The sequence below is a fragment of the Phyllobates terribilis genome, unplaced genomic scaffold (assembly GCF_046119375.1).
Source record: "Phyllobates terribilis strain yellow unplaced genomic scaffold, ASM4611937v1 Scaffold_3__8_contigs__length_932513732, whole genome shotgun sequence".
In the NCBI taxonomy this organism is placed as follows: domain Eukaryota; kingdom Metazoa; phylum Chordata; class Amphibia; order Anura; family Dendrobatidae; genus Phyllobates; species Phyllobates terribilis.
Window position 1 is genome coordinate 290931732 of NW_027362763.1, and position 12897 is coordinate 290944628.

General features: G+C 45.1%; 1 protein-coding gene across 15 annotated transcripts in view; it reads right to left on the bottom strand.

Moving 5' to 3' along the window:
* TNIK (TRAF2 and NCK interacting kinase) overlaps positions 1-6474 on the bottom strand; it is a 330725-nt gene extending 324251 nt beyond the window's left edge. For 10 of the 15 annotated variants that reach the window (XM_073674893.1, XM_073674887.1, XM_073674897.1 and 7 more), the window contains exon 1: positions 6140-6474. In XM_073674893.1, the coding sequence (XP_073530994.1) occupies positions 6140-6196 (57 nt within the window). In that variant the 5' untranslated portion in view covers positions 6197-6474. The remainder of the gene's footprint in view (positions 1-6139) is intronic. The other 5 variants (XM_073674901.1, XM_073674900.1, XM_073674899.1 and 2 more) reach the window with 1 other exon arrangement.
* Between the last annotated feature and the right edge of the window lie 6423 nt (positions 6475-12897).

The window sequence follows — 12897 nt, forward strand, 5'->3', positions numbered from 1 at the left end:
GGTCATCTGGCGTAGCACCCCATCACTCTCCTTCTTGGTCAAATAGCCCTTACACAGCCTGGAGGTGTGTTTGGGTTCATTGTCCTGTTGAAAAATAAATGATGGTCCAACTAAACGCAAACCGGATGGAATAGCATGCCGCTGCAAGATGCTGTGGTAGCCATGCTGGTTCAGTATGCCTTCAATTTTGAATAAATCCCCAACAGTGTCACCAGCAAACCACCCCCACACCATCACACCTCCTCCTCCATGCATCACGGTGCGAACCAGGCATGTAGAGTCCATCCGTTCACCTTTTCTGCGTCGCACAAAGACACGGTGGTTGGAACCAAAGATCTCAAATTTGGACTCATCAGACCAAAGCACAGATTTCCACTGGTCTAATGTCCATTCCTTGTGTTCTTTAGCCCAAACAAGTCTCTTCTGCTTGTTGCCTGTCCTTAGCAGTGGTTTCCTAGCAGCTATTTTACCATGAAGGCCTGCTGCACAAAGTCTCCTCTTAACAGTAGTTGTAGAGATGTGTCTGCTGCTAGAACTCTGTGTGGCATTGACCTTGCCTCTAATCAGAGCTGCTGTTAACCTGCGATTTCTGAGGCTGGTGATTCGGATTAACTTATCCTCAGAAGCAGAGGTGACTCTTGGTCTTCCTTTGCTGGGGCGGTTCTCATGTTAGCTAGTTTCTTTGTAGCGCTTGATGGTTTTTGCAACTGCACTTGGGGACACTTTCAAAGTTTTCCCAATTTTTCGCACTTACTGACCTTCATTTCCTAAAGTAATGATGGCCACTCGTTTTTCTTTACTTAGCTGCTTTTTTCTTGCCATAATACAAATTCTAACAGTCTATTCAGTAGGACTATCAGCTGTGTATCCACCAGAGTTCTGCACAACACAACTGATGGTCCCAACCCCATTTATAAGACAAGAAATCCCACTTATTAAACCTGACAGGGCACACCTGTGAAGTGAAAACCATTTTCGGTGACTACCTCTTGAAGCTCATCAAGAGAATGCCAAGAGTGTGCAAAGCAGTCATCAAAGCAAAAGGTGGCTACTTTGAAGAACCTAGAATTTAAGACATATTTTCAGTTGTTTCACACTTTTTTGTTAAGTACATAATTCCACATGTGTTAATTCATAGTTTTGATGCCTTCAGTGTGAATGTACACTTTTCATAGTCATGAAAATGCAGAAAAATCTTGAAATGAGAAGGTGTGTCCAAACTTTTGGCCTGTACTGTATATGACTAAATTGACCAGTAGGTGTTACCATTGCCCCAGGGCTGAATTCACAGCTACACTGCTCAGTACTGCAGAATTTCATCCAAGCATCTGCTAATTCTGTATGTGTACTACCAAAGGGAAAAAGAGAAGGATCCAGTTTTTGCGTTTTGTATATGGAAGACATCATAACGGCTAGTCTCCACTAGCTCAGAGTCAAATGCAAACTATAAAGAGCTTGAAGATGGCAAAACTGGTGAAAATTACAGAAACTGAGAACTATAATGGCCAGAAATACTGTTATTCCTCATGTACACTACACGTGACAACTTATTCTGAAAAGTTACTTACAAATAAACTTTAATTATATAAAAAATCCAATATGTACTTGCAGCAGAATTTGGAAGGGACTTAATGGAACTAATCCACATGTGGAATAACAATCAGAATTTCTAGGAAGAAAATTCACTTATTTATGAAATTTTTGGAAATGAGCTGAAAATTATGAGACCCTCTGAACTTAAAGGATTTCCCATTACAAACAATGGATGCTTTTCGCAGCTTAATTAATTTTCTTAAAGAGATTGTCCACTGCTTTTTGATTGATGACCTATTCTTAGGATAGGTCATCAATGTCTGATTGGCCAGGGTCCAACTCCTGGCACCCACGCCGATCAGCTGTTATCGGTCGGAAGTGCTCACTTGTGGAGCTGTCTGTCTTCTGATAGTGGCCGCAGCAGGGTACTAATCACCTGCCTCCTATTGATTTGAATAGTAGTCAGATGTGTAGTATCAAGCTTTGGCCACAATCGGAAGATGGAGCAGCTCCCCAAGTGAGCACTTCCGGCCGGCTGCCACCACCATCGATAACAGCTGATCAGCGTGGGTGCCGGGTGTTGGACCCAGCTGATCAGACATTGATGATCTATCATAAGTATAGGTCTTTAATCAAAAGTAGCGGACAACCTCTTTAAGTACTCAAATACCACACATGGACTGGCCACGCGCCTCCTGTAGCACATGGACTGGCCACGCGCCTCCTGTAGCACATGGACTGGCCACGCGCCTCCTGTAGCACATGGACTGGCCACGCGTCTCCTAATTTGAACTTGACAGCCTCATAGGCATATATGAGGCTGTCAAGTTCAGGTCAGGAGACCCAGAGGCAGACAGTGCATCACAGTATCTACACGGACAGTGTTTCACGGCTGTCTGAATTCGGCCTAATGCACTAATTACGTCTCCAGGGCAATACGAAGAAAATACTGAAAACATGTCCTACTGGGGTACTTGTGGACTGGTGTGGAGACATCCTTAGATCAACCACACAATAATACCACTGTGCACTTTGTCCATGAAGCTCATGGCCTGCGGCTTGTGTTTTTCTGAGCTTGTATGGTCTAGCACGTCATGGCTTATCTGCTTTCTCTCAGACATTTACACTTCAGAATATACCACGCTTCCATTTGACCAGGGCAGCTCTAGCAGAGAAACTGCCTTAAGAGTGTGCTGCAGAGCCAGATGTGATCAGGTCAGAGACATAATGCCCATATGTCATTCATTTGCTGAAATGCAAATATAGACAAATAGGAAGTTGTAGCCATCTCAGGGTTTATCTAAGGACACAGCACTCGCTCTGCAGTTGACCCAGCTACACTAATTTGCTAGATTTATGTCTAACATGCTCACAAAATATAGATAAATTGAAAAGGTAAAATAAAAAAAGGTAAAATAAAATAAAACTCCAATGTAAATACACAGATAAAAAATCCACCTTTTAAAAAATGTAGGCATTATATTGCAAGTTACTAAAATCATGAATGTTTTCACTACTAAAATTTACAGTCACAAAGTAGTAACAAAATACACATCAAGGTGGTTATCTAACCACTAAAGAAAAAAAAAAAACTGTAGCAGATTTTACAAAATAAACTTTGAGCTGAGCAAAAATTTTGTGATATTTAAAGAGGAACGTTCACCAAGTTTTTTATGTTGAACTAGACACAAATATTAGTGGCTGCAGAGCAGAATAAAAAGTTTGTTTTTTCACTTTTTGCCTCTCCCATGCAGAGATATTAGCAATCAAATATTTGGCACCTAATGAGTTAACACCCACTTGAACTTAACTAAAGTTATCAGACAGTTTTCACTGGGGGCGTGTACTTGTCCTTGTATGATGCTGACCAATCATAAGCAGGCAGCAACATGCTGATGGAGCTGTGATGATGTTATCAGGGTCACATGACCAGAGACCACAGCTCCTGCCAGCCAGAGTGTGAAGCTTAAAGGGAACCAGTCCCCCCAAAAAACAAACAAAAAAAACAAAAACGCTATTAGCTTCAGATATAGAGTTAATCTGCATGTTAATAGTGTTACTAACCTGCCCGGCGTCGGCACCCAGCTGAAACGTTGCGGGGGAAAAATGAACCTTATTCCCCATGGCAGCGTTCCGGTTTCAGTCACAGAGGCGGTGCCAGCGCGGCATCATAACCGCTACCCCTGCCCTGACTGACACTGGATCTGCATTAGGGCCGGGGGCATGGTTACAGCTGCCACTTGTAACTGAACCAGCGCCGCCCCCGTTACTGAAACCGGAACGCTGCCGAGGGGAATAAAATTAATTATCGCCCCGTAGCATTTGGCTAAGTGTGGGCGCCGGGCAGATTAATAATGTTAGTAACCTGGAGATTAACCCCATAGCTGCAGGTTAATAGCGTTTTTTCTAGTGACAGGTTCCCTTTAAATAAGCACTGAAAATATATTACACAGCACAATAGTGTAGAGCTGTTAAACAGTTAAAAAAATGGACAGTACTCAGAGATAACAAAAGCATGGCATCCAAGTCAGGGGTAGACACAGACAGAAGAGCGCCCCTGTGCAAGAACAGTACATGGGCATTTAGCAGTCCAATAGCTCCTCATAATGCACAACTGCACCTGCTTTGGCGGTGGCACTGGGCCTCCTTACCTCTTGGGCCCCTGTATGGCTTCTCAGGTTGCACCAATGCATGTCTGCCCCTGATCAGAGTGATATTTTTTCAATGGACCCATTCACCTGAACAGTGGAATTTGATCTGTAGACTAGATCAAAAACTGACATGTCTGCCTTTTTCAATTGCTCGGAACATGATTGTCACCTAAAAGAGGTACGCGTTCTATCCAAGAAACGCTCACTTCTGAATGAGGCCCCCCGGTGATCTGCCCATCCCTGACCTACACTGATACATTAAGACAATTCGCTATCAGTAATGAGCACACAGGGCCAAGAAGAAGCTCCTGGAAACGATAGGGCCTAACGCATTCTGTTATAGAAAATGAAATAGATTTTAATATTTTGATTATCGTAGTTCATCCATCTGCGTATATCATATCCAGAATTCAACATGAAATATATTACCCCATAAACGACACCTATCCTTGGTGGGGACTCTTAGCACATTTCCTATTAGCCGTCATGTCAAAGATTTTGTAATGGCAGACACAGTCTACATAAGTGAGCCATAGGCACTGGGTATGGGGAATTACCAGTCCAGCCGACCATGAACCTGTCAGGAGTGCACAGTGCTTTTTTGGGCCTGTTTGAATGCAGACACAGGTGCAATGCCCAATTTTCTTGACTTCACAGAGAGGTGAAGGTTAAAGTAACGCCCATACAGAGAAATTGGAGGAGAGTCTTTACCATCAGTTTAGACAGCAAATTCCGTATTGATCCCGAATCATACAGTGTGAAATAAGTGGAAGCCATCAAAGCATCACTATGGCTCCTGACCTTCTACAGCCCTCATAAATTCTATTCCAGCCTTACAGAGCGTGGGCTGCTATTGCCGATATTAGGTAATATCCTCGTGAATACGCCAAGTACATTCTGGATCCAGAGGATTCTTGCAATTCACAACAAGAAAATACACAATGATACGGGAAGTGTACCTTCATCTATGCTCAGAAATACAGAAACTGGCCTATTGGGTACATACGGTATTCATGAATGTATCCCCGTAAACAAGAAGAAAGCCTCTCCATTGTACATATTTCTATATAAAGGCTTTTGGGGGAGACAGGCAGTGTGTGCAATGGAGCAGCGCTAAGTCTCCCATTCATACAATGTGACTCGCCATGTCCATGTTTCATCTTGGTGACATAGAAAGACATACAGTACAAAGAGACTCTTTTCTTACAGAGCATGTGAGCATGACATCTGCAGTCTCATTAGCATAGGTCACTTTAGGAGGCCTGGGGGGGTTAGAATTCATTGACCGCTGTCAGCAGCATGTATAGAGCTCTAGAATGCAGAAGATGAACATGGCACCCACATACTAACAATGGCTGGCATGCTGTAGTTATTGCTGAATGAAAAAAAAGAGGATAGGCAGCAATCAGCATCCATGTGCTGCTTAGATGGAGATAATCATGGCAAATGTGTAGCAGCAGCAGACCCCTGACCCAGGGGCACAGCACAAGCCTTGCTCCCCCTGCTCTCCTCCTCATTGTCTCAGGCAGGCAGGCACTGGTCATGGAATGCAAACTACATTCTCTATAGGAAAGTAAACTGTCAGCCCGATCCCTGGAATTCAGCCCCAGCCTGGAGATCAGGAGCCCATCAATGGGGAGCAGGAGCCCGAGGAGCCCATCAATGGGGAGCAGGAGCAATGGAGCCGTGAGCCTGCTGCCATACAAAGACCGTGGTGTGGCTCCATTCACACTGCAGGCACAGACGACACGTAAAGGCAGGACAGAGCCGCCTGCAGCAGCATAAGATGCCGAGCAGATCCCATCATTGCACAGAGCAGGATTCTATGATACAAAGGAGGGAGATGTCACCACAGGGAGATCACCCAGCAGCAGCACGGCACTGGGCACAGATGGCTCCAGCAATGGCAGATCCCGGGAACCTGCTCCCTCGCAGTGATGGATGCCATGTCTTACCCTCAGCGCTGACAGGTCTATCTCATCCAGGCTGCGGGCTGGGGAGTCGCTCGCCATGTTTCCTCGCCTCTGCTATTCCGCCGATCGCGCCCCACTCTCAGCTCTGTGATTCCAGCAGTCGGTTGTGCTTCCCGGAGCCGGGGAGGTGATCGGCAGCAGGGGCGGCTCTATCAGCGGGGACGTGGGGGAGGATGGATGTAGGACATGCTGAAGCTGCTGTGCCGGGAGGCGGCTGTGTGCACCGGAATAACGAGGCTCATACACAGCACGGGGATGGAGAGCGGCTGCTGCTCGGAGCCGCCTGTCACCGCTTCCTGGGAGGATCCAGACACGGGAGGTGTGCCCCCTGCTGGGGAGAAATGTGCCACAGCCTGTGCCCTCGCTGCCTCGTGCTGGTGGGCACCACAGACACGGGGATCACAGGGGCTGGAGACGCCCTCACCCAGCCAGGTGCTAATGTCAGGGGTCCTAAAACATTAATATGTCTGTGAGGGATGAGATCTACTAGATGCCATGTCTAAGGGGATCAGGCAGACAGTAGCCTCACAGGGCACAATGCCAGAACCCCACGGGGCTCAATTCCCGAGCCCCACGGGCACGATGCCAGACCCTAAGAGCGCACGATGCCAGAGCCCCACGGGGTACGATGCCAGACCCTCACAGGGCACAATGCCAGAGCCCCACAGGGCACAATGCCAGAGCCTCAGAGGGCATGATGCCAGAGCCCCACAGGGCACAATGCCAGACCCTTACAGGGCACGATGCCAGAGCCCCATGGGGCACAATGCCAGAGCCCCACAGGGCACAATGCCAGACCGCACTGTACCAGGGTCCACCATTCACATTGATGATTGACTACAGCGTATGGCCGGACCGGAGCCCTTGATTCAGTAGGGGCTGGCGGCCCCATCAGCCGTCACTGTGATCTCACTACTCTTTCAGTCATATCTGAGAGTAATTACAGCTTGCAATATATAATATAAGATATACAATGAATTCTCAGGTTCACTATAACTGGTATAACAGTCTCTCGTTATATACCGTAATATAATATCTTCCTAACAGGGGTAGTAGTCACAGTACTGTTTCTTCTTCTAGCATAGGTGGGGCCCTTCGGTTCTTCCCGCTAGGCTGCAAGTCCATCTGACAAAGTCAACGCTCTCTGGGCCTGTCTTGTACCGACCAGCCTCCGTCCTGTCTTCTGTACTACCCTAGGCCAACCCCTGTTCCGTATGTCAGTGCTTGAAGCAACGACCCTGCTCACTCGCGCCTACTGTTCACCACCGCAGGCATCCACCCCCAAGCGGGGACTCCCAGTTAATCTTCAGTGCTTGACCAATGACGTATGTCTCTCATACCCGGTGGGATGAGGGCTGGGCCTCAGCTCTTGACTTGCGTCATTTGGCCTCCGGATCTTGACCGGCGCAGGTTCGGTCCTTGGGCCTTGACTGGCCGAGTCTGGATTCTTGAACTTGCCTGGCGCAAGTCTGGTTCCTGGATGCGGCTCGGTGTGGCCTGGTTTCCGAACATTGACTGGCGTAGTGTGGATTCTGCTTCCAAACATGTCACAACACGCTGACTCAAGATTTCTGTCACAGCCAGGCACCCCGGCCTCAGCTTCTTCCACACCACGCATCCTCACCTTCTCTCTTGTTCGCGCCAAATCCACTCCCGTCTTGGCGCACTGGCCTCTTATACCAGGGAACTGCGTCATTAAGGTCACCTGACCCAGTGCTCCATCTAAACTTGTCCTTCCTGAAACTCTCCCTCTTTCAGTTGGTTCCACAGGGTCCCATTTGGACAGTAGATGGCAGTCCTTATACACAAAAGCCACACAGCACTGGTGATTCTCATCCTTTGTATCACACCCTCTTACAAAAGCACCACTCCAGCATTGTTGTTTTTTTCATTTCACCACTGCAGTGGTGCTACTAACCCAAGTTCCCTGACTCTAGTCTTATACCTACCAGACGTTGTCTTCAGCTCTTCCTGGCACAACTTGATTCCCATGCTGTCATCTTGTGACCACAACTTTTGACTGACTGCAAGTCAGAGGTAACTATCAAAGGCTCACAGTTTAAGTCTATGAGAGCCTCATTCTGGCCTTCTTCTGGTTCTCATAGGAGTTAAGGAGTACAGTAGTATGTAAAAGTTTGGGAACCCTTGGTCAAAATTACTGTTATTGTGAACAGTTAAGCAAGTTGAAGATGAAATGATCTCTAAAAGGCCTAAAGTTAAAGATAACATATTTCCTTTATATTTTAGGTGAAAAAATAAAAATATTGTCATGTTTTACATTTTAAAAATTACAAAAAGGAAAATGGGCCAATGCAAAAGTTTGGGCACCCTTGGAGATTTGTGTGCTCAGATAACTTTGACCAAGGTTTCAGACCTTAATTAGCTTGTTAGGGATATGGCTTGTTCACTATCGTCGTTAGGAAAGGCCAGATGATGCAAATTTCCCAGCTTTATAAAAACCCATCCTCCTCTAACCTTGGGTTCTTCTAAGCTGCTGCCTAGCACTCTGAAAATGAAAATAGTGGAAGCCCACAAAGCAGGAGAAATCTATAAGAAGATAGAAAACCGTTTTCAAGTTGCCCATTCCTCAGTTCGAAATGTAATTAAGAAATGGCAGTTAACAGGAACAGGGGAGGTCAAGATAAGGTCTTGAAGACCAAGCAAAAATTCAGTGAGAGCTGCTCGTAGGATTGCTAGAGAGGCATATCAGAACCCCCACTTGACTGCAAAAGACCTTCAGAAAGATTTAGCAGACTCTGAAGTTGTGGTACATTGTTCTGCTGTTCAGAGACACCTGCACAAATATTGTCTTCATGGAAGAGTCATCAGAAGAAAACCTCTTCTGCATCCTCACCATAAAATTCAGCCTCAGAAGTATGTAAAAGATCATCTAAACAAGCCTGATGCATTTTGGAAACAAGTCCTGTGGACCGATGAGGTTACAATAGAACTCTTTGGCCACAATTATCAAAGGTATGTGGAGAAAAAAGGGCACAGAATTTCAGGAAAATAACATCTCGCCAACCATTAAGCATGTGAGTGGATCAATCATGGTTTGGGATTGTGTTGCAGCCATTGACACAGGAAACATTTTACGGGCAAAGGGAAGAAAGGGTTCAATGAAATTTCAAAAAATTCTTGATGCAAACATAACACCATCTGTAAAAAAGCTGAAGTTGAAAAGAGGATGGCTTCTACAAATGGATAATGACGATCCTAAACATGTCAAAATCCACAATAGACTACCTCAAAAGGCGCAAGTTGAATGTTTTACAATGGCCCTCACAGTCCCCTGATCTGAACATCATTGAAATTCTGTGGCTAGACCTCAAAATAGCAGTGCATGCAAAACGACCCAGGAATCTCACAGAACTGGAAGAATTTTCCAAGGAAGAATGAATGAAAATCCCTCAAACAAGAACTGAAAGACTCTTGGATGGCTACAAAAAGTGTTTCCAAGTTGTGATACTTTCAAAAGGGGGGTGCTACTAGGTACTAACCATGCAGGGTGCTCAAACTTTTGCATCGGCCTCTTTTCCTTTTCGTAATTTTTAAAATGTAAAAGATGAAAATATATATATTTTTGCCTAAAATACAAAGAAAATAGGTCATAACTTTAGGCCTTTTAGAGATAATTTCATCTTCAACTTGCTTAACTGTTCACAATAACAGTAATTTTGACTAGGGGTGCCCAAACTTTTACATGCCACTGTATATCATATATTATGCCTCATGAAGAGACCTGAGTAGTCTCAAAATCTTGCTATTTCCATAATTTCAATTAGCCACTAAAGGGTATCAACCATTCTCAAATTGTAATATTTTTCTTGCACCATATTGTTACTGCACAAGTCCGCCATGCCAAAACTAATGTACAAATAATAAATCACAAAATGGTTTAAATACCGCCACATAATGACCATATGTTATCACCTCAATGGATCTGAATTTAACTATCTTCCTGTTCCCAAACAAAATCCACTATACCAAGATCAGTATGCCAATAATACCACATCCAAGGGACAAATGCTGGCAAACCATGACCAGATCACATATTACTAGCACATAGTCATGGTCGAAAATTGGCACCCTTGAAATTATTTCAGAAAATGAAGTATTTCTCCCAGAAAATTATTGCAATTACATGTGTCTTGTTACACACATTATACATTTATTTCCTTTTGTATTGGAACAACACACAAAAAAACAGAGAAAAAAATGGGCCGGTCAAAATTGTTGGCACCCTCAACTTAATATTTAGTTGCACACCCCTTGGAATAAATCCCTGCAATCAATCATAGAATGTTAGAGTTGGAGGGGACCTCCAGGGTCATCTGATCCAACCCCCTGCTAAATGCAGGATTCACTAAACCATCTCAGACAAATGTCTGTCCAGCCTCTGTTTGAAGACTTCCATTGAAGGAGAACTCATCACCTCTCATAGCAGCCTGTTCCATTGATTGATCAGCCTCATTGTCAAAAAGTTTTTCCAAAAGTCTAATCTGTGTCTTCTCCCATTTAGTTTCATTCCATTGCTTCCAGCCTTTCTTTGTGCAAATGAGAATAAAGATGATCCCTCTACAGGGACAGCCCTTGATATATTTGTAGACAGCTATTAAGTCTCCTCTCAGTCTTCTCTTTTGCAAGCTAAACATACCCAAATCCTCTAACCGTTCCTCATAGAACATTGTTTGCAAACCGGTCACCATTCTGGTCACTTTTCTCTGAACTTGCTCCAGGTTCTTCATGTCTTTTTTTAAGATGTGGTGCCCAGAACTGGACGCAGTATTTCAAATGAGGCCTGACCAAGAGGGGGATAATTGCTTCACTTGATCTAGACTGTATGGTTCTGTTAATGCAATGCAGAATTGTGTTTGCCTTTTTTGCTGCTGTAAGCCATAATCATCAACATTAACAGAAATAAACACTTGAAATAGATCACTCTGTTTGTAATGACTCTATATAATATGAGTTTCACTTTTTGCATTGAAGAACTGAAATAAATTAACTTTTTGATAATATTCTAATTTAGTGAGATGCACCTTGTGAGGAGCTGCCCACTTACTAAAGACGATGATACTTTTCCAGCACGACCACCATTTTTGTCAATATTATTATTGTGTGTTATTAGTGATTTACTTGTTATGTTTTTTATAGTTCTGCTTACTTGTCAGTATGTAAGATTCACTTGTAAAATGTCCAGCATTCCACTAACCTAATCTTTATCTCAGGAGTCCATTGTTTCAACAGCCAATAATCTCATTAGGTGAGTGTAGATTGAGTCACAGTGGAGCCGTCAACACAGGGGGTCTTACAGGCAGTCTCAGGTGAAGGCTTCTAGAATATTCTTCATTGTTTTAGTGAACAGTGAATGTTTTAGGGGGGAGGGTGTGATCACTTCTGACCTGGGAGGGGACTGATCCCAGTGGAAGAAAGTGGAGACATGTTTCAGATCTTTACAAGTGGTGTGGAAGGATTGAGGGAAGAGGATGGAGCCCATGGACTTGGAAGGATGAATGGATAAACATGTTACGATTATGGATTATGTCGTTTGGATTTACACTTTCTTTGGCCATTTACCTGGAATTGCTTTATTACCATGGCTGTGATCAACAAAATAGTGTTGCATTGTTAACCTGCCTAGGTGTTTACTTACAACCCACAACCTCAGATCTCTACAAGTGGTGGCAGCGGTGGGATCACCTATCTCTGGACAGCATACCAGGGAAAATTACTGAGCGGTGACTTGGCAGAAGAGATGGCAGACTCCATCTACAAGAGGCTCAAGAAGGAGGAGCTGAGAACTATTTGCTCTGGGAGAGAGCTAGAGTGGTTGCTAGAGGATAACCGTGCGACCCTAATACAACACTTGGACGATTGGGACCGTGAACAGCCACAGGAGGAGGTCAGTTCAGACGTGGAGGAGGGCATCTCGTGGAGGGACGACAGCCCAGGGCTGTCATCCAGATGGCAGAGGATCAACCAACTGAGTTGAGGCGGCTGCTGGACGCGCTAGGAGAGCGGGCCACGAAGATGGAGCGGGCAGCAGTGCTAAGCAAATATCTGGGTGTACAGCGATACCCCCACCCGCCCCAGTGCAGAGGACAATGGATAACAGGAAAGAGGGGCCTACATCTTTAAGGTACCGAGATATACCACAGTTTAATGAGGACACCTCAGATATTGATGAACATCTCCGGTTATTTGAGAACCTCTGCCTGCTGCATGAGGTGTCAGTCAGTGACTGGCCCAGATTTTTGAGCGTTGGCCTAACCGGAAAAGCAAGAGAAGCTTTTAATAACTTGTCTTCGGTGGATCAGAGATGTTACTCTACCATTCACAGTGCATTGCTAGAGAGGTATGCCGTCACGCCGGAAACCTACCGGAGGAAGTTTCGGGAGACTGACAAGCCCACTGCACACACACATCAGGAGTTTGCTAACACGCTACGTATGGCATGCACTCGGGGGATAGAAGGACTGGGGGCTCGGGAAGCAGAACATGTAATGGACATAATCATGCTGGAACAATTTATGTCAAAGCTCCCAGGTAATTTAAAAGAATGGGTGGCAGATAGAAAACCATTCAGCCTAGATGAGGCTGCCCGATTGGCTGATGATTGGTCTGCCAATCGACCTGGGCAACGTGGAAGTACAGCCCCAGTGAGTCGGGAACCAGGGCTTACACGGAGGCCAGTGAGACCCATGGACCACCGAGAGGAGGCACTGCGGGGATTTTGT